Source organism: Pseudonaja textilis, chromosome 1 (assembly GCF_049901715.1).
Source record: "Pseudonaja textilis isolate UNSWEBS1 chromosome 1, rPseTex1.2, whole genome shotgun sequence".
Classification (NCBI taxonomy): domain Eukaryota; kingdom Metazoa; phylum Chordata; class Lepidosauria; order Squamata; family Elapidae; genus Pseudonaja; species Pseudonaja textilis.
The window spans coordinates 87,428,414-87,450,441 of NC_141990.1; the positions used below are offsets into that span (position 1 = coordinate 87,428,414).

The following is a 22,028-nucleotide window of genomic DNA, read 5'->3' on the forward strand; positions in this document are numbered from 1 at the left end:
AAAAAAAGTAAGTAGAAGTTCTTCTGCCCCATAAATTGTGGATGCCTTTTCATTCCACTGAAATGTTTTTCTTTAATTAATCCAAATGGTTAATCAAGTAAAATACCGTAGGATACACCACTTCATAAAACTGTGTAACAGGAAACAAGAATTGGCATAATACTTCTGGGACAAATGCTGATGTTCAGTAATACTGTACCTTGTCACTAAAATTACAGAGTACCACAGGATTTTGCACCCATGCCAAGAACTGTGGCTTTATGCTCCACGTGCATATTCCTACAAAGATGAGAAAAACATTTGGGGGAAAAAAAACCCCGACTTCTCTGTGGTTTCTGTAAAGCTGTGGCACTTATTTATTGATTGATTTGATTTGTCAATCGCTTACAAGATAATAGATATAAGTATTAACATGAGTAAGAATACAGGAAATAGGTACGAATAAATGGGGACAATAGGACAGGGACAGTAGGGTAGGCACTATTGTGCCCTTATGCAACTTCACAGCTTCCCAATGCTCACACGCAGAGCAATTTAGAAGCATGCAGATTTCATCACGCTACAGTAAATACCGTAAGATTTAACCAAAATCTATCAATCAATGAGACACAACTTTCTGAAAGAAAATCCTGTGTAAAATGTTATTGCCCTTAGCGAAAAGTGGAAAGTGGGGGGGAGAGAAAAGATGAAACAAGAGCTTATTTTATTAGATTTTCCAGCATCTTAGCCCTGCAATTAGACTGTCAGCCCCCAACCCCCCTCCCCACCACAAATATATATATATATTTATAAGGGCAAATTCCGGCGGAGGGCGTTTTAACCCCGATCTACCCAGATCCCGCGTCGCCACTATTCAGCTTAAACAGGCGTGGCTTCGGACTGCTTGGATTCGGGGAACCAGGCGCGAGAGCGCACTTTGCAAGCAACTAGCCCGAGTCCGTGGAAAGCACGCGAGGCGCGCAGTCCCACGACAGAACCGCTGCGCCTCGCTCCCTCTCCCGGGGGAACGAGCCAAAAAGCTCGGCCAGGCAGGAGTCACTAAGCGTGAAAACCGGAAGCTTTGCGGTTCTTGGCTTATTGGGGTCGGCGCTGCTGTCGTCCACTGTGTCCGACCCAATTGAAGAGAAGGTGGAGGAGACGAGCACCATGCAACGCACAGGCGCTGACCCTTCTCAATGAGTGACCCCGCGGCGTCAGCTCTCTGGCTCCTCCTGCTCCGGCTGATCTTCCCCGCGCCTCCTCCAGAGGCGGCAGGTAGGTTGCGGGGGTGGGGGGACGCCGGGGGGTGGGGGTCGCCGGGGCCAGTTTCCTCTTCGCTTTGGGGCTTAAACCCGAAGCGTTGGTCCGCTTCTGCTCCTGGCACGTTTTGCTGAGAGCCACGGGTGCATTGATAGAGGAAGATGATGATTAATTTTTTTTAAAAAAGGTATCAATAATGGGTCATAGTTGGGTCTTGGAATCTGCTTTAAATCTATTCTCTGCAATATTAGGAAAGGGATGCCTCTGAATACTTGCAGAGTGGACGAATCACTGGCGTGGGGATGGGTGGCACTTTTTAAAATGACACTGTTGATACAGTGCACGCCTTAAATAAGCTCAGGGGAAACGTGCAAAGTTTTAACAGGTAGTTAAACCCGATCAGTCAGGTATTTGGCTTAGAAAGGGCTGGGCTGCTTTTCCATGTGAGCTTTCAAATTATCTGTGGTTTCTTGCATTGTTGGACAGCTCAGTCTTTTTTTTTGGGGGCCAGCCCTGCTGTTGCTTTGAAGTTATTTCTAGGGGTGGATGCCTCCTCCACCCTGCAGTTTTCATATATCTAAGTACCAGCTATTGCAGTGAGGGGTTACATGGTTGCACTAAGACTTGGACCCAAATCTTCATTCAGCAATGAAACTTTCTGACAGTTTTTGAACCAATTGTTCTCCTAGAGACGGTGAGAAATCCACATATATTAGCTTGATTCTCTGATGCAATTAGATTGGAAATGCTTTAAAAAAAAGAATGATAAGAATAGCTTCATATTATGATGGGCCTATATAAAAATAACTCTGGCAAAGTTACTGTGCATCATTAAAAAAATAAATATACTATGGTTAAAATAAGCTGCACAGAATTCTGCATGGTTTACTGAGTTCTCACAGGCATGTGATCAGGTTATAAGGAACCTGATGACTTAACTTTAATATTGGTTAAATTTAATCACTAACCTCAGTTATGAATCCAGCTGGTTTGGTTATTGTATGGTTTACTATTTTAGGAAAATTCAAAATGTTAATTCTATAACCAGGTTAACAACTGTTGTTTGCACAGATTCAGTACAGATAAACACAGATTTGAAACAGAATTTCAGTTTTTTATTTCAGCTATTTAGCTTATTTATTATAAAAAGTTTTATAAGAAAAAAATCTGCAAAAATGGAAAACTTATTTTAAAAAAATAAAGGAAAACAATAACACTTTACAAAAAAGGATAAATAAACCAGCTATAGATATCCTAATATATCAAAACATACTTAAACCTATCTAAATTCAAGAAAATAAACTATGACTGTTTAATGTTACAAATTGTTTCAAAATCTGTGTCAAAGGAGAACATATCAAGTTATTTTTATTAGTACAGTAGATAGAATTGCCTTTTCAAAGATAGATAAATTACATATCTCTTGAATCTATTCCTTAATATCAGGATTATTACTACTTTTCCAATTTCTCAAAATAATTCTCTTAGCAATTGCCCAGACCTGATATAACTATAACTCCCCCAAAATAATCAGAACTCAAAATTCTGGAACATAAACATAACATCTTTAATAAAAATAATCTCCATAAATGTACTTAAGTAGTTAAAATATTATTTTCAAATTTTGTCCGTAATTTACTAGACCAAGTCATATCAGTCAAGTAACTTTAAAATTCCAGTACAGGTAGCCTTCCATTGCCATTGCTAATTGACACAGTTATAAAGTGAATCATCATGTGACTATGCTCAACTTATGACATCAGTCCCAGCTGCAGTTGTGAACTGAATCAATTATGGTCATTAAGTATGACATCACATGACTGCAACTGGTGACTTCCAACCAGCTTCCCCATTGACTTTGCTTGTTGGAAGCTGATTATGAAAGTCATAAATGGCAGTCATGTGACCACAGGATGCTGTGGCCATAGCAATAGCAATAGCACTATAGATGGTCCTTAGTTAATAACCTTAATTGGAACCTCAACGCCACTGCTAAGTGAAGCAGTCATGAAGTGGAACATCATGTGACCATCACTGTGTTTTCCAGCCAGAAGAAATAAGACTACTCAATTTTATACTTTTCATGTGTTTGGTTGCTTCCTAATCACCCCTCCCCCCACCTTCTACTCTTGGCAATGCTCAAGTGCCTGTTCATTGTTTTGTACACATCAAAAGCAATGTGTTTGCACTGCAGGCCAGGGCTGGGAGCTAAACAGCTTACTTTCACGTGACTGAAGGATACTGAAAAAGTGGTTAAATTGGCCATAAAGTTTTTTTTTTATTTCAGTCTGTAATAACTTCAAATGATGGCTGAATAGGGGATTGATAAGTGAGGACTATCTGTTCCTGTAGAGTTCTTCCATAAAGTTAAATATTCAGTGAGCCTCATTGTCAAAATCCAACCTGGAAGCAAACAGGCCCATAAAGGCCCAACTCTTTTCTGTCCCAGAAACGAAACATTTTTATACTGTATATCGACCCCAGGAATTGCCAGGACCATAAATAAGAATTTCCCCCAAAAAATGCCCACTAAACTTGATACTCTACTAATTTTTCAACCACATATTATAGATACAATCAGTAAAATATAAGCCCTGTTATCATTTTTAACTTCAATCTATTGAAATTGTGTCCTTATAATTAAAACAAGCTATCCACACTAGCATTGAAAATGGGAATAGATATTATTATTTTTATGTTACTTATTTGTATTCCACCTTTTTTTAATTTTACAAATAACACAAAGCGTCAAACATATCCAACACACCTACATCCTATTTCCTCACAGCAACAACCTTAACTACTAGACCAAGCTGTCTATTAAAATTTCAGGATTGCTTTTTGCATGTGAAACTACTATAAGGCAGCAAAAAGAATCCTGTATTTTTCAATGCCTAAGAAGGGAGATGGAACAACTTCCCTGCAACGAATTCTGGTCCACTCAAGAGTGTTCATTCTGTCAAAGCCCCTCCATCTAATTTGTTTTAATTCCCCCCCCCAATTTTTTTGTGGGTGTGAGTCATAATCTAATTGTTCATTTGTGTTATTTGTTTTCTTTCCCAATAGCTTCACATTGTCTTTTGCCTAGCCCACGGAATGTCAGTTTTATCTCCAGAAACATGAAGAACATTCTGCATTGGTTGCCACCAGAAGGAATAGTGGAGAACAAATTAAATTATAAAGTGAAGTATTTGATGTATGTTGGCTATTGGGTTTTACACTGTGTATATTGTAAAAGTCAGCTATTTCCATGTGTAAATGCTTCATTCTGCTTGTTTTTGTAACCATAATAGGCTGAAGACTAAAAAGGTGGGAGTCTATAACCTTGAGGTCCTAAAGGTTAATTTGCAAATTTCTATATCAGAGGTTTATTCAATCTTCCACTGAAAAAAAAAAATCTCGTCTTCTGCAACTGGCTGCCTGGAAGAGTATTAAGAGGAAAATGCTCATAGCATAGAATTATTGGGTATTTCTACTCATGCCTATTTACTGCTTGCTGAAGCTCTCAATAGAGTATGTTGAAAAATGCAGTACTGGGTATGAAAAAAACCACCTGTTTCCCAAGGATAACACTGGATTTTTGAAACACTTCCGAGCCCCTGGAAAATTTGTCCTTACAACTTATTTTTGCTATTTCATCAAAATACTCCTCCTTATTAGTAACTAATTAAGAAATAAATTATTTATTTAAAAGATAGTTGGAAGGGGATTTGTTATGTCATAGTGTTTCATGATAAAGGAACATAAGATAACTTTTTTAAAAATGTACGGCAGGGGTATCAGACTCAAGGCCCATGGGGCCACCCTCGAAACAGTGAAGGACCAGCCTACAGTGTCCTTGCCAGCAAAAATGGATGCAGCCCTCAATGAAATCGAGTTTGACATCCCTGATGTGTGGGAACATCATGGAATAGTAAGACTCTGCCACACTCCAGGCTGGATTCTAAAAGTGCACTTTGCAACAGGTGTATCATGAATGAAGTAGCCATAACAACTTCTTAAAGCAGCCCTGACTTTTCCCAGGATTGTGTAGCAGTTCTACAGTCAGTAGAGGGATCCCAGGGAAAGATATGGCTACTTTAAAGAACTACAGACTCAGCCCACCCAAAACTCATCAGTGGGTAATTCTAGAAGCAGAAATTGTTGTGCTATTTTTGACACAGCTACCCCTGCCATGCCCCAATGCACTTTGGGGAAGAGATTGCCCAAAGGCAGTACTGACATCCCAAAACAGGCATTTAATATTTAAACAACAAAGAAATCTTTCAACACTCTCTTTCTTGCCTCCCCAGAGTTCAATCCCCATGAAGGATTAATTGTAGAAGTGTTAATTTTGTCTCTTTTTCTTTTACCTTTTGATATTCAGATATGGCACAGATAAATGGATTAAGTATCCCGAATGTAAGAATATTAATCAGACCTGGTGTGACCTCTCACGTGGAACGTACAACCACAAAGAACAATATCATGCCAAAGTGAAAGTCTCTCTAAATGGAAATTGTTCTGTCTGGGCAGAATCACCCAGGTTCAATCCATTTACAGACAGTAAGGACAACTAATATATGTTCATAACGATATTGTGAGATACTGAAAGACAGCCACTGGTGTTAGATATTAGTGGTTTCAACTCATGTCAGTCACCCCTGATTTCGTGCAACAGATACATGCTGGAATATGCAAAATGTATGATTGGTGAAAGAGGCACTGGTCTAAAGACAACTTTAGGGTTCTTCTGTCAAAATAAATGAAAGCAGATGTTGACTAGGAATAAAGACTGGATATGATTCAGTTAAGGTTCAGCTCAGGTTTTTGCTATAATAACTTTTATGTGCACAGCAGTTCAATTACATTCTTTGAAATACAAACTACATATTCCATTAATTGCTGAATTATCAAGAAAACTCCCATTGCTGCAGAAGAAAGCCTCCCTTAAAATGTAAACAGCAGCTCCAGAGTTAAATTTATACTTACCGATAAAGAAATAAAGGGATCTATTTCAAGCTATTTAGCTCTCATCAGCTAGCCATACCCTTCTGGGATTCAAACCAGGGTATAGCTTCTGAGAGGAGGGATTTTTCCCAATAACATCTAAGGAGAAGCCATGGCAGAATAGTTAAAGTACTTGTCCCTGACTGCATTATTCTAAGGCTATTGAGGTGTCTCTGAGGCTGCCATTTATGAAATAGGATGCTGTTGCATTTTTGCTATTGGTTAGGGGAAGATATATCTGACTTGCTGAATGCCGGATCATTAAACAGAGAAAGACAGTGATTCAAAACAGATTTTTTATCTTCCTGGATAGAAGATATTAATTTGAGTGTATTGCAAATGGGATCCAATAAAATTCTGGTTCTGGTCTGTTTCTCCAAAGTTGTTGAAGTTAAAAACAGAAGCTCCATGGGAAACGAATGGATATACACTTCCATTTTCCTCCACAGAATGTCATTGTATTAATCAAAACAATACAGAGATTAAAAATCTCAAAGTTCTTGTTCAATACAACGTGTATCTCTGTCTTATTTAACACAGAGATACATTCTGTGCCTTCTGTGCTTGCATGCACCCATAACAATCCTTGCGTATAATAGCAATGTCTCTTAGCATGCATCCTAGAACAGAGAAAGGGCTAAACTAAAGTCTACCATGTTGTTTCAGAACCTTATTTTTATTCTAGAATATACTTATGAATAAAGGCAAATATATGCGGCCCCGGATAATGTTGCATGATCCATCTGGGTCAGTCACTGGGATCAGAGGGTTAGTCTTCTGAGCTTTTGGATTGGTGCTGGAGCCCATCCTCAGGGAACTCCATTCTGGTGAGAAGACTAAACTTCTGGTCCAGATTGGATCCTGCTAGAATATACATCATCAGAGAAAAACCAGTGTCCATAGGATGACTTAGAATGAATAGAAGTGCAATAGCATTCAAGAGCACGTGTCTTACTGCTTTTGAATATAGAAATAATGTTGCTTGTGTACAGAACAAGTATTTTATTGATCAGACTGTGCTTAGAACTAAACTCATTGCCCTGAGTTTTGAAGGCATGCTTCCCGATAGCCCAAGATTCATAAAGTTTTTTTTTACAGCTTCTAAAGATATTTATTGCAATATGTAGATTCAGTGAGAAGCCTGGACTAGTCTAGTAGCTTCATTTTCTCTCTTTGATCCAAAAAAAAAAATAAATCCTCATGTTTCATCAGGAACTGCTCTTGAATCACCCCACAATTTCAAAGCCAGGTTGGCCATATGGTATGCATTTAACAGCAAATTGATTATGAAAATGTATAAATGCCTTTTGACTCATAGAGAAACTTTGTTTTTAGATCCTGCTCAATACACTGAATTTTCTAAATACATTCAAATGAACGACACAGTTGAAGGGAAGTTATTAAAACTTTTCTTATGTAAGTCAGCCTATCCAACTTGGTTACCTCTCTGGCTGTGTCAGACCCTTAAGTTTCCTCTCATCACGATGGATGCTGATTTGGAAGGATGATCAATGCAATGAAACAATTTGGAGAGGTACCAGTTAGAGTAGGCAAGCCTAAACATGTGTTACTGAAAAGTTCAAGGTAAAAAATAAACCAGATAGACCAACAGGGAAATTCTGTCTCAGTTGGTTTTGATCGTGTTCTTATTGAGGGGGTCCTTGGTGCTCTCTGAGCTGGCTTGTGTTTTTTTTGCAGATGTTTTATTACCCAAACTAGATAACAACATCACTGCTAGGTAATATCATCATCGGTAGCACTGAGGATGTTACCTAGTATGTGAGTAATGAAACGTCTGCAAGAAAGCAACCAAGCTCAGAGACCACCAACAACCCCACATTTCAACCCTGAGCTACAAATATTCTCCTTTATTGTGTTCTTATTCTTATAAATAATGATATATGTTTGCTTTTCAGCGACTATTGATCCACCCACATTTGCCCTCTCATCCACTGAGACTTCTATTTCAGTCACCATGGTTCCCCCTGAGAAATGGAAGAGAAATCCCAAGGAGGAACCCGTATATTTGCACGAAATATACTCGGGCCTACAATATAACGTGTCAGTATTCAACAAAAACATAAATAAAAGAGTAAGTTTGAACATGGAAATGGAAACCATTGCTTGGCAATTTGGACTGGATTGTGCTACAGGCTAAATCGAAGTGATATTCTCCTGGCTCGTGACGATGTAGATCGGTGTAGCTCAAGCTCAGTGATTTTAAGATGCCAACTCCACCCATAGTAAAGGTGCTGGGATTGAGAAACACTGATGTAGATGGACAAAGATAAGATTCCAAGTATGTCTTCAGGGACAATAACTGTAGATATAGCGAGAACCTAACTGTGCCTGATGTCTGGGTTTGTAGATGTTCGCAGTTTAATGTTTTTTTTTTTATATGCACGTCTGTAGTTAGGAAATCTGCAATCTGGAGCAGAAGATTATATGTGAGGAGGAAACTGCCCTGTGTTGGAAGGTGTTCTTGTTTTCAAAATCTGTTTTCTTTCCCAAGCTCCCCCTCCTCCTTCCCTGCTTGAGGAGTTGCCAATGTATATGAATTCCTGGAAAAGAAAGATGCACCTGGAACTCCAGGGCAGGTTGCCAGGTCAAATCAATGCTTATCCTCCATCTAATTACCTTAAATATGGCAAGTGTGGACTGAAAAAAAAAAAACACAATTCAGGAATCAGGGCCAGAAGTAGAAATGAGAAGCAAAACTATGAAGCAACTACAGAGCAGGACAAAGCCCCAAAGAGAAGCGATCTAGATATAATCTGGAACCACTGTACTCCCTGTGGCATCACTGTCCATTTGCCTTGCTGACTAGTACCTTAAATAAGCCCCCCCCTCAAAAAAAGAGGAGAGAGATAGATAGATAGATAGATAGATAGAGAGAGAGAGAGAGAGAGAGAGAGGGAGAAATAGATGAAATAGATGAACATATACTTCTCACTAAGGATTCTTGAGGCTTCAGAAACTGCTAGAAATTGAACTGATACTTTTTGCCCTTCTAGTCAAGTGCTTTGAGACTTTGCCTGCTTGAAATAGATTTCCTTACCCTGTTTCTTCATTTTTCTTTGCCTGACTCTCTCTCAAGCCTGTGTATGAGAGGAAGAGGAGGGGAAAACAGAGATGTAGAGAGTGGATACTCCCATCGCACCAAGTCAAAATGGAATTAGATGATGTGACAAATGTGGTATACTCAATGATGGCATTGGTAAAGAAAGAATAGGTTAACGCAGCACATTAGGGAGGATGGAGGTTTTCCCCAAGGAAATTTATGGTCAAATTTATGGTGATGTCATAAGAAGGAGGTAATATGATAGAAAGGGAAAGTAACAGGGACAGTTTTTTTTCAACATGCTTTGGGGTTTGTAGTTGCTATAATATTTCACTATAGTCTGAAAATCCAATTTGTTTGCTGCCCAGATATAGCATTTGCTTCCACTTCTACCTTTATTTTTGTGTATAAAAATAATTACTAAATATTACATCATTGGAAATTGAACATTTTGCTATCAATTTCAGCAGCACAATTGAGGGCTTAGGGAGGATGGATACAGATTTGCCCAACTCTATGCCATATGAACACAGCCAGACCACAAGAGAGCACTATGAACACTTTAGAGTGTCCTCAACCTGATTATATGTGACCAAACATACCTCACAACAGTTGTATTGTAACTGTTCCCATATCCCATTTTTTATATCCCAAGTGTGCCTTAAGAAGATTGGGAACTGTTAACCAGCTAATGACTTGTTTGCAACTTTTCTTTGTTTGTGCCATATCTAACACGGCTTGCACATTTATAGTAGGTTGTAAAAATAATAAGTCTTTCACTTTTATAGCTATATCACAACATAGCATAAGTGCTATCATATCAAATCAGAAGTTAACTTATTATGTTCGAATTTCAAGCATCTGTTGCCTGCACAAAGCTCTGGCTCAATATATTATTGAAGATGAAAGATTCATTTTTAAAACAACCTTTTATTTTTGAGGAAGTACTGTACGTGACATCTTATTGCATGATCTACTTGTTACGCAATGCTTTTAGCTATACTTTTCAAATCCAAATATATGTCATGTTTTCTGCTTTCATATGAGACTATAGAGAAGTTTTCAGAAAGAGCTTTTCATCTGAGTTTTTGTTATTGTTGTTGTTCAGTAGGTCTTAATATAGTTAAATTTAAAATGTAAAAAAGATTTTCCTTCCTCCTTCCTTCCTTTAGTGGATATTTTGCATTCAAAACAATCGATTGGAGGTGCAGCAGTTACAGCCAAATACGATATACTGTGTCACCGTACAAATATATATTACTCCACTTCTGTTTAGTGAATTGTCTGAAGAACACTGCATTGCTACCCTAAAAGGTAAGCAAAGGAGCACAAAATACACCAAACTTCTGTGTTTCATCAATAACTATGAATAGATTAAAGTTGTTGAGGAAGAATTCCACATAGGTTTCTAGTTCTTTTGAAAATTCTTCAGAATAATCTTTTGGCTTTATAAGATATAAGACATTTCCTGTGTTATATCTGTTATATCTGCCGCTATGGGAAAACTTCTCATTCAATTTCTATGTCATCACAATTGTTTGTTGTTTTTTTTAGCTGTCAACATTTTTATTGAATTATAAAGTATTATAAAATACAAAATACAAAGTAAATAGAAGAGCACTGGGAGGGGGGGAAGAAAGGAGAAGTGGGGGATAAGATAAGAAAAAAGAAAGTAAAAGAAGCATTGACTTATATTTCTCTCTGTTACAGTAAAATACGGCATTAACATCAAATCACAACTTTTTGCTTTTTCATAATAATATGAACAAATCATTTCTATAAAGATCTATCAGTCTAATCAGTAAAGCCCAAAGTCAGAGTTTCCTTTTTTTTTCCACATCAAGCACGAAGTTCAGGAGTGGTTTCCATGTGAAAACAAAAGTACCTATGTTCTTTTTTTTAAATCAAAGTAGTCAGTTTTGCCATTTCAGCCAATTCCATCAACTTCTGCAACTATTCGTCCATAGTAGGAATCAAAGTGTTCTTCCATTTTTGTGCATACAATAGTCTTGCCGCAGTCAACATATATAATAACAAAATTCCAAAAAAAAAAATTCAAATTCTTTTTCCATTTAGCCCAAGAGAAAAAGTTCTGGTTTCATTTTTTTTTGAAAGAGCAACCAAGATCTATCATAGTTGACCTTAGGTTTCCATTTGAGTCTCCTGATGGATAGAAAAGGCAATATTACAATGTTCCACTAATATGGCCTCTGCTAGTTACTCTTACAAAAATAGACCTGTTTTTAACACTCCTTTTCAGCTCTGCAATACTAAGTAGTTGCATTTTTGCTTTGATGGGATTCTGAAGAGCATAATTTAAAATCTTTTATTAGAAACAAGCAAGTCAGCAAGTCAGCCCTTTTTAGTTATTATTAATCGCCTATGTATTCCTAATAAATGCAGATAAATTAGGCGAAGAAAGAAACTGCTGGCAGGGAAATCAATAACTTACTCTGGATGAACAGCCTAAATAAAGAACTTAAAAGAACATAACCCAGCTGTTACACAAGCAAGAAGTTATAAAAGAGACTTTATTTTAATGCTTGCTAACATGCAATATATTTTGAAAAATAATATATTTCATAAGCATGCTGGCTGCTATGTGGGCATAAGTTGAAGGCAAAACAGTCGAAATTCTCTACAGAAGCTAAAGGCCAATTTTCAGTTCTGAATAACACTCTAATCTAATTAGATTTTATAGTACAAATTAGAAAGTGTTCAAAATATGTTAAACTTCCAAATAGCTGTAAAATATTATGCATATTTTCTAGCTAATGTACAAGTAGTCCTCAGCTTATGACAATTGGGACCCAGTGGTGGGATTCAATTTTATTTTACTAATGGTTCTGTGGGCACGGCTTGGTGGGTGTGGCTTGTTGGACATGGCAGGGGAAGGTTATACTGCAAAATCCCCATTCTCTCCCCACCCCACTAACCTGCTTTCCAGCTCCATTCTTCTGTGTAGGGCAACAAAAGAAGACCCAGCCAATCAACTGGGACTTGGGAAGCAGAGAATAGATGGGGGCGGGGCCAGTCAGAGGTGGTATTTGCCGGTTCTCCAAACTACTCAAAATTTCTACTACCAATTCTCCAGAACTGGCCAGAACCTGCTGAATGCCACCTCTGTTGGGACAAGAACAAAACAAGTTGTTAAAGTCAGTTGCACCTGATTTTACAACCTTTTTTGACCCAATTGTTAAGTGAATCACTGCAGTTTTTAAGTGAATCACCTGGTTGTTGAGAGAATCTGTCTTCTTCCAGCTTGTCAGAAGCTGGCTGGGAAGATCACAAATGGCAGTTAGGTGCCCTGGGTTGCTGCAACCATTGTAAATATACACCAGTTGCCAAATGCCCAAATTTTGATCATGTAGCCTTGGGGATACTGTGATGGTTGTAAGTGAGAGGACTGCTTTTTTCAGTGCAACTGTAACTTCAAACACTCACAAAATGAATGGATTGTACGTTGAGGACTAGCTGCAGAATGCATGTTTTTGCACTTTCAAATGGGGCTGCTTAACTGGAGAAAGTCAGCTATCAATTGTTAATGCTTTTGCCTACTGGCCCTTTGAAAAAATGGAAAACATCTAAGCTATGTTTTCCCAGCAGATCCAGATTTCAAGCAAACTGCAACAGTCATATTTGGGTATACTTTACCAGGCCTGTTATTAGTCCTGATTATTTTGGTGTCAAGCTGCTGTCTATATCGATACACCCATCTCGTGAAGCAAACGTACCCCAAGAATTTGGTAAGGATTCTTTGCCATATTTGAAATATATAGTGCTGTAATTTTTAAGGCAATGTGCAATGAAGCCTAGTTTATACTGATAAAAAATATTACTTGGGGGGGAAATGCTCTTTAGCTGCAACAATGGTGGACATTAAATACAGATGACTATTCTTGGAAATTTCTAGTGTTGCAGTTTCTCACATGCCTTGATAGAAATGGATGGACAACCAAAAGAATTAGCAGCTGTATAGAAGTCAATTTTGCATTTCTTTTCCCTGGGTCAGTTTACATAAGATAGTTCAGAAGAAGAATTGTATCTCCTGACAGGTACTGAAAAAGTAAACCACATCAGGGAGTGGTTGCCCAAAACTCCTTTTCTTAAAATAGCGATTGCCAGATAGAGGTGATATTTTTGGTAGTAAGTTGTCATTTTTTCACCTGTGCAACTATTTGGAAGGGCTCAAAGTGCTTTACATGATTATGGGAGATCTCTACAAATGACTTACAGAATCTCAGAGAGCATTGTTAGTGCATTGTCAGTGATGGGTGAATGACATTACAAGATGTCTCAAAGGTGCTTTTTCCAAGAGGCAACTTGATTTTCTTGGTTTTTTTCCTTGAAAACATTTGCTTCTCATCCAAGAAGCTTCTTCAGTTCTAACTGACTGGTGGAAGGATTTATACTCTTTGCAGTCATCTGGTCAGTAGCACTCTGAGAATTGTTGAGGCCACTTGGGAGTTTATCTGTATCCTCAGAGTCTCTTGAAACAGACACCACCTATCTCCTGTTTACAACACAATCCTTTCAGCAGTCCCAAGAAGGTTCCACATCCATTTTCACTCTGATTCAAGTGACTCTGAGGAAACCCCCAAATGGCCTCAATGACTCTCGGAGTCCTAATGTGCTGCTCTTTAAGAACAGCCTTGCCAGCTGCCATGCCATCAAAAGACAGAATGTCCTTAGAGTAAGACTTAATACAGTGCATTAAGCAACAAACATGACTTAGTACCATATGGGAACCTTGCCTGGACTCATTTGGGAGCCTACTCTTCAATCTCGCAGTGCTTACTGTCTCTTCAGAATCTTAAGAGAATAGAATCCCACAGTATTGCAGTCTTTAAGGGTAGCTATAGAATGAACTAATATTTTGTAAAGACATTTTGGTTTTTTTCCCCTGAGTTTTACACACAGTATTCAAAGTTTTACAAGTATTTTAAAATACATATATCAATCATGTATGTATTTTGGGTAACTGGATTTTAAATTTATTTTTATTATCTTTATTTGGCTTGCTAACTGTCCACAGGTTGAAGCATAAACAATTTTAAGTCCAAGTATCTACTAATGTATTACATTACTTGTGTACACACATTGCACTAAGACATAATTTGGTTTTCTTGTTTTTAACTTGGCAATACCATATGGGTATTTTAACTTGGTAATATTGGTTAACCCTTTGTACAATGAACCATGATTAAAACAAGCCATGGCTCAATGTAATGTATAAACCCATCATGAGTAAATCATGAGTGAAATTGTTTTCTTTTTAAACTGCTCGTCATGACACATACATACTGTATATTGTGGGCTAGGCTGAACAGCAAAGATAAGTTATTGCTAAAAAAAATGACAGCAGTAGACAAGTGAATTCTTAAGTATATGTCAAAGAAAGAAAGGAGGAAATATTAACTATAATAACTTGATAGAAAGGAAAAATTATAGAGAAGAAATTAAGAAAATAATGAAGCAGAAATCCCAGAAAAAAAGATAAGAGGTAAATGAGCGAGGAAATGGTAGCTATAGATTAAAAACTATTTCTTATTATTAGAGAAAGTGTGAAACTGTGGGTGCCAACCAGCAATATTTCTCTTAGCTACCAATCTTCCATTCCTTACTCAGTATTGTAGGCCTTATAGTTATCAAAGAAACGTTATCAAGGAAATATACAATTATGTCACAAGCATATTCCACCAGATTTACTCAATATTTAACAGATAGGGCCGTTTTCTTTCTAAAGTTTTGCCTTTTTTTCCCCAGATCTTGAAATATAGCCAAAGCTGTGGAAGATATAATTTTGTTCCTTCTGAAAAAATAGTGGTTAACTTCATTACAGTTAATGTTGTAGAAGAACATAAATCCTTTCCGGAGAACCGTCAGCGGAAAATCGGCAATGGCTACATCAATGCTGAGACTGGTGAGGGAAGCTGTATAGAAGAGAAAGCTTCGAAAAAAGTTCTGGGAAACAGTAATTTCTTAGAAAGGGACAATGTACTAAAAAATGAACAAAACAGAAGCAAAGCAAAACTGGCAGAGTTGGAAACGCCCCAGGCTTTAGAAAAGACACACAATGATGAGGTGGTGGCATATGAATTTGACGTGAGGGCTGAACAGATGACTCCACAACAAATGTGTAGCTGTATTTGTGAACCAGATTGTGCACTGCACAATTCACAAGTAATGATGTCAGAGTTGCCCATCTATGGAACAAAGCAGGACTATTGCCCCCAGTTTGGCGCACGAGATCCAAATACCTCTTTCAGGCAACAGTTAAAAGAAGTCCTTCTGACTGAAAGGAAATCTGCTTCTTTACAATTATATGATGCTGAAGTCCCTCTGATAAATTTGATGTCTGATGAGCCCAACCGAGCCTTCTGTTCTGAGTGTGATGTTATAGCAGACATTTGTTTGGTGCCTGATCCAAAAGAGCCCTTTTTGGATGAAAAAGAAGGTGCGCTCAAAGAGCCACACACTTTACTATCTCTACTAACTCAAAAGACAACTTCAAAATATCACCAGACTGGAAGAAGGACCAAGGAAAACCAGGAAACAAGGATGGAAGAAGAACAGAACAAAACAGTTGATTGGAATCCCTGGTCTGGGAGGATGTATTTGTCCCCGTTACTTAATATAACAAAAGAAGATAAAATTGACCCAAAAAATTATGAAGAATCCCTGGAAGAAGCACTTCTCTTCAGGCTTTATGAGAACCACTGTTCTGAAGACTTAATAGGAAGATATGAGAATATGTATCTCCTCCAACTCAAAGAACATTGGGGACTGCATATAGAAATGCAAACTTAATCCGTCTTTCATTTCACAATTTACTAATTCAGGCCCATGACTATCAACAAAGTCATGGCTTCAGCCCTCAGTCAGCTTTAACCAAAGGATCTTCTTCCAGTCAGTGGAGACTTGCCTTATGCAATGATCTGGTTGACCCAAACCTCAAGGGTTTCTTCTAGACATTTGCAGATAAGGAATGCTGCATAATAGCTAAAAATTGGTTATAAGTAAAGATCCTTTGGCTAACTTCATATCATTAGACTTCAGCAATTCAATATATCTAAAATATTTTTTTGAAGAAGACAGACTTGAGTTGTATTGGTTTGCTTTAAATAAGACTGCCCATACAGTGCAGAAAAAATGGTTTGGTTTGAATGGTATGATAAGATGAACTGGCTTTTGTAATTAAAACAAAAACATAAAATATTAGAGGGAACAATTCAGTATAGAGAACTAATAGCACCAGGGATTAAGATAGGTAGTCATTGACTTACAACTGCTTGTTTAATGACAGTTCAAAGCTATGACGATCTCAAAAAAAGTGACTTACGATTCCTCCTCAAAGTTACAACCATTGTGCCACCCCCATGGTCACATGACCACAACATGGCAACACTTGGCAACTGGCTTGGATTTACAATTGCAGTATCTTGTGGTCACAAGAATGAGATTTGTGACTTTCCCAGCCAGTTTCCAACAAGCAAAGTCAATTGGGTAGATAGGATTCACTTAACAACCACATGATTTACTTAATAACCATGGTGATTTGCTTAACAATCTAATGGTTGTAAAATTGGGTCTGGTTTAGACATAAATTCCAATCCCAATTGTGGTAATAAGTCAAGAACTACCCATACATGTTTTATTGGCCATTAAGCTGTCAGTTAAGTTGGCCATATGATTTCACTATCTGAAGTGCCATACTTCGGAATTCAAATAGTAATAGCACTTAGACTTATATATGCTTTATAGTGCTTTACAGTCAGTGGTGGGATGCTTCCAGTTTAACAACTGGTTTGATGAACGTGCACACACAAGCGTGAAGCACGCTACGTGGGCAGGTTTTAAAATTACTTATCTTCTAAGTTACTTCCGGGGAGTAACACAGCTGAGATATGGGAATCCGCCACGTGAATCAGCTGAGAGGATATAGGAAAGTACAGCGCAGGGGTGGAGGGGTGGGGCAAGCCAACTTGATCATTGGAGAGAACCGGTTCGCTTAACAGCTGATCAGAGCTAGATGTTTGCCCGAACTGGTCTGAACCAGGAGAATCCCATCTCTGTTTACAGCCCTCTCTAAGCGTCAGCATATTGCCCCCAATAATCTGGGTCCTCATTTTACCGACCTCGTAAGGATGGAAGGCTGAGTCAACCTTGAGCCTGGTGGGATTTGAACTGCCAAATTGCAGGCAGCCGGTAGTCAGCAGAAGTGGTCTGCAGTACAGCACTCTAATCGTTGCACCACTGAGGCAAAGTGGATGCTACTGTAATCATGTCTTGCTTGATGGCTTCCTGGTAGGATTCAATAGGCTGCTCTTCTGACAAAGTGCTCTAAAACATGGATGTCAAACTCATGGGATCATGTTGCCATCACGTGACATTTCTCAACCTTTTTTTCCCTTTGTGGAGCTGGGATGGGCATGGCCTGTGCATGACACATTTGGCCCATGGGTCACCAGTTTGACTCCCCTCTTCTAAACTCTTAAGAGTTGATAAACATCTTTGGAATGTTGGGAGAGCATTCTGAATACAGTCACAAATGTACTATTATGGTATATAGTATTGTGGTATTGACCAATCATAAAAAACACCTATTTACAAACAGTTGTCTCTACTCATTCCAAACTCCCCAAATGCTCGCTACTTTTTCTTCTTGTCCCTTTCTTCTGGTCAGATGGAGACACAATCAAGTCAGCTGGACTGCAGCTTCTGAGAAGTTTTTCTAGGAATGCCTGTGAAATATATTGTGGGATCTGAAAGCAATAAAATATATATGTTTGAGGATAGTGCTTGACTTCGCTAGCTTCCCATTTAATTTTTTTAATTAAAATATTTTAAAAATCAATATGGCATAGGGAGAAGTGTCCAAGTATCCCATGGCACTTGTAGGCACCATAGTGCAGATGTTATAACAGCGGTTCTGTGTGTCTTCCATTTTTTTTCTTAAGTGAGTGAGATTTCTCTAAACACAACTTAGACTCTCAAAGAAGAATTAGATTTCCACTTGGTATAACCCTGGCAAATATAAGTTTCATGCTACATCATAGGATCCTTATATCTAAATGAAAGAATTAATTCTTTTACTGGCTCATATACCTATTTCTTGTATTCTTGTATTGAGAAATTTTGGAAGTATTCTTTTCCAGGATAAATTAATGGATACACTCAATATTAGTAGTCTTGATGACTGTTACCTACAGCAAACTTCAGTGTTGTCAACATATGAAAATGTCACCATTGCATACTTGCATCCTGATACTTGACAAAAAATGTAAGTCAAGTTGTTATTGTCACACACAATAACATAATTGCCCCCCTACAGATGCCTATGATCACAGATACTATACTTTGAATGCCAGCTGCTCAGAAATAATCTTTTTTTTAAATGTATGTCAGATTCCTGAATGCATCTTATGTAGAAAATGCAACCTTGGCCCCTTGATCTGATCCAACAAAATGGTTGTAGCCTTTCAGCTTTCAGACAAAACCCTTAAACTCTGGCTGGCCAGAATATTCAAAAGCATACCTTCAGCTAAGAGTTTGTCTTTGCTCAGTTCTTCCACCCCTTCTTCCTGACCACAGTAAAATTTTCTAGGCTGTTTTAGATTGCATGCCCAATCCCTTCTCTGTACCTCTGTGAAGTTTTGGGTGTTGTCTGAGCAAATGTTTCATTAGCCAACTGCTTAACATCATGAATGCAAGTGAGTGTGGCACTTGCTGCCAGTTTATATTCAGTTGTTTTGCCAGTTTTGGTGGGGTATAATTTCCTCCTTGGTACTTCCTTGATTAGTATATTGTTTTCTTTCTGTCTGGTTGTTTGACTGGTGATGACCCCTGCTTATCTGAATTTGAGCTCTTGGAAGGGATGTGATATATAATCCACCCCTTTTTGCTAGTTTCCAATAGCCTCGCTTCCCACCCTGATCTTCCCCACCCCACTGTCTTTGCAAACAGAAGCTCATTAGGCCTTGAAGTTTGTGTGACCGGCTAAAGGTGACCAACAAAAGCAAGATAGCAGAGAAGTTCAGGAAATGACATTAGAATTTTGTACATCTTGCCAAATGCATCTTGCATACATTATATTGCTGGAGCAAGTTTTAAAAGGTATCCATAGCTTCCATTTTTCCGTCAATGCAGCATGAATAAAATCAGTGTTGACACCTGTAACATCCTAAAGGCAATCACCACCACCTCTATTAGCCTAATACAGTTTAACTGCTATAAATTAATCAGGCTTTGATATTTTCATCCAGTCTGAAGAATTGGCAGTGGTAGGCAATTCCCTATAGAAAATTGCAGTTGAATTTATTTATTTTCTGAATAGTCAATTACATGGGCAGCATATATTGACACAAAAATATGCTAGAAGCTAGAAGACTTTGACTTTCTTAGGTTTCATAAGCCCATATGCTAGAAGATTACAGAATGTTGGGAAATTACATATAATGACCTTGGTCACAACCAGATTGCTAAAGGAGAACCATCTCTCCTTAAGGGTATCTCTTCATCCCACTATCAGAAAGGATAGGTATGCTCCAGGTCCCTTTCCTTGAACATGGATAGGAGCTTGACTATGTGCCTTTTCTGTAGCTACCCCTGGGTATAGCCTCCCTCCTGAGATCTGGAATTCTGTGAAGACCTGGCTCTTCTCCCATGCATTGAGCTAAGATGGGGCTGAGTCAGGGGATCAACAGTATGGTGATCTGGCATTTGGTGGGAAGGCATGGTCACTTTTTGTACTATTTTTATTGGTTGTGAGCTATCTAGTATCAGTCTGTGGATAGGCAGCTGTGTATGTTCATTAAATTAATAATGTTTTAAATCCATATAAAAAGTTAACAGAATAGAATAACAAAATTGGAAGGGATCTTGTAAGTCATCTAGTCCAGGGGTGTCAAACTCGCGTTGTCATGTCATCATCATGTCGTTATCACATGACGTATTGTGACTTTTTTCCCCTTCACTAAACCAGGGGTGGGCTTGGCCAGCATGTGATGCATCTGGTCTGTGGGCCACGAGTTTGATACCCCTAATCTAGTCCAACCCCCACCCACCCAAGCAGGAGATCCTACACCATTTCTGACAGATAACAGTCCATTTTCTTCTTGAAAGTTTCCAGTGATGAAGATCCCACAATTTCTCAGGGCATGCTGTTCCATTCGTTGAGTATTCTCATTGTCAGAAAATTTTTCTTTAATTCTAGGTTGAATATCTCCTTGATCAGTTTCCATCCATTATTCCTTGTCTGGCCTTCAGGTGTTTTGGAGAATAGGTTGACTTCCTCCTCTCTGTGGCAGCCCCTCAAATATTGGAACACTGCTATCATGTCTCCTCTGGTCCTTCTCTTCACTAGACTAGCCATGCCCAGTTCCTGTAACCGTTCTTCATATATTTTAGCCTCCAGTCCCCTAATAATCTTTGTTGCTGGCAAGAATCTAAATAGTTCCATCTTAAATATGTAAAACTTCAAATGGGTATCTGGGAAATTTTCTTCATCATTAAAAGATCAGCAAATGGAAATTTAGATATGGGCTTATGAAACCTAAGAAAGTCAAAGGCTCATTCTTCCACTGCCCTGTCCCTCTCTTTTACCAATTTTTTTGTTCTTTTTCCACATTGCTGATGTTGGGTTGGGGCCAAAGGATCAGTTGGATTTCAACTATTTAATCTCTGGGAAACTGAAAAGCTGAGAAGAAACAAAAGCCAGTTTGCGTGGGAAGCAAAACAATGCTGTCTTCCTCTATCACCAGCTTGTTCTTGTCTCTTATTGTCAAGCTAAGAAAGGGAAGTGACTTTCTCTGTGCCATTAGCTGCAATGCAGTACAAGTGTCCCTAGCATCACCCCGTTGCTGTATTAAATTGTTCTCTGAGTATTAAAAAGCATATGAGGCTTCCATAAGTAAAGGACTCCCAGCAGGAAATCTAAGGAATATTTTTTCATTAATTTAAGACATCATTGCTCAACCAAGACTTCCTAAAATACCAGCCAATCAATTGTTGTTGGCTTGTTCATTTGCGCCTTGGGACTCATCTATCATTGGCACATGGATGCTGCCCATTTACTCACAAGCAAACAGAAAAGGCTTTCTTGTCCCTAGGGTGCAAAATGCAGCAAAACAAAAATATTATTGCCATGGTGATTTTGTTGTCAAGTGTTGCTTATTCTATTGAGCAATTAGGCACTCCCAGTCACATCCCAGTTCTTCATGAGGTAAACATTTCGCTGGTGAAAACACAACCAAATATTTTATTTTAGGGAATGAGGCTTGCTGTGGGCACACCAGAGGCTTGACTTTATTTTGATGTTTCTGATTTTATTTATTTATTTGATATTAATTATTCCATTTTTGTGATGCCTCTTTATCCCTAAATATACTTTCAGAGACCCATCTATCTTCTCTCAACTTCAGGCCTCGAGTCTTCTCAGCTTCAAGCCCAAGAATCTCTAAGTCTGTCTCGGAAATACCTCAATTTTCCTTTTTCTTTAAAATCCTAAACTTAATAAGCACATTTTGGGGGGATTCTTTTGTTTCAACTTTGTTGAGGCAGGGAGGTTCCTCATTCACAAAAATGATAACTGTCAGTTATACCACAGGGGGAGATAAATAAATAAATAATCACAAAAAATCTCTACCTAGGAAAAGAAAAAGAAAAGAAAAAAAAAACAGAAGGCTTTTTAAACTATGTATGCATTGGGTGAAAACTTTTCCACAGTTCTGCTTTGACA

At 38.3% G+C, this 22,028-nt stretch overlaps 1 protein-coding gene across 2 annotated transcripts; it reads left to right on the forward strand.

Moving 5' to 3' along the window:
• The first annotated feature begins 860 nt into the window (after nt 1-860).
• On the forward strand, nt 861-18,087 carry LOC113439519 (interleukin-20 receptor subunit alpha-like). 2 transcript variants are annotated; one of them, XM_026705401.2, is made up of 7 exons: nt 861-1,254; nt 4,306-4,435; nt 5,606-5,784; nt 8,145-8,320; nt 10,462-10,603; nt 12,893-13,035; nt 15,056-18,087. In XM_026705401.2, exons 1-7 carry the CDS (start codon nt 1,176-1,178, stop codon nt 16,097-16,099), a joined length of 1,893 nt encoding a protein of 630 aa, XP_026561186.1. In that variant the 5' UTR covers nt 861-1,175; the 3' UTR covers nt 16,100-18,087. The 2 variants fall into 2 exon arrangements, with proteins under 2 accessions (XP_026561186.1, XP_026561187.1); XM_026705402.2 differs by having other exon boundaries at nt 900-1,254; nt 12,896-13,035.
• The last annotated feature ends 3,941 nt before the right edge of the window (nt 18,088-22,028 follow it).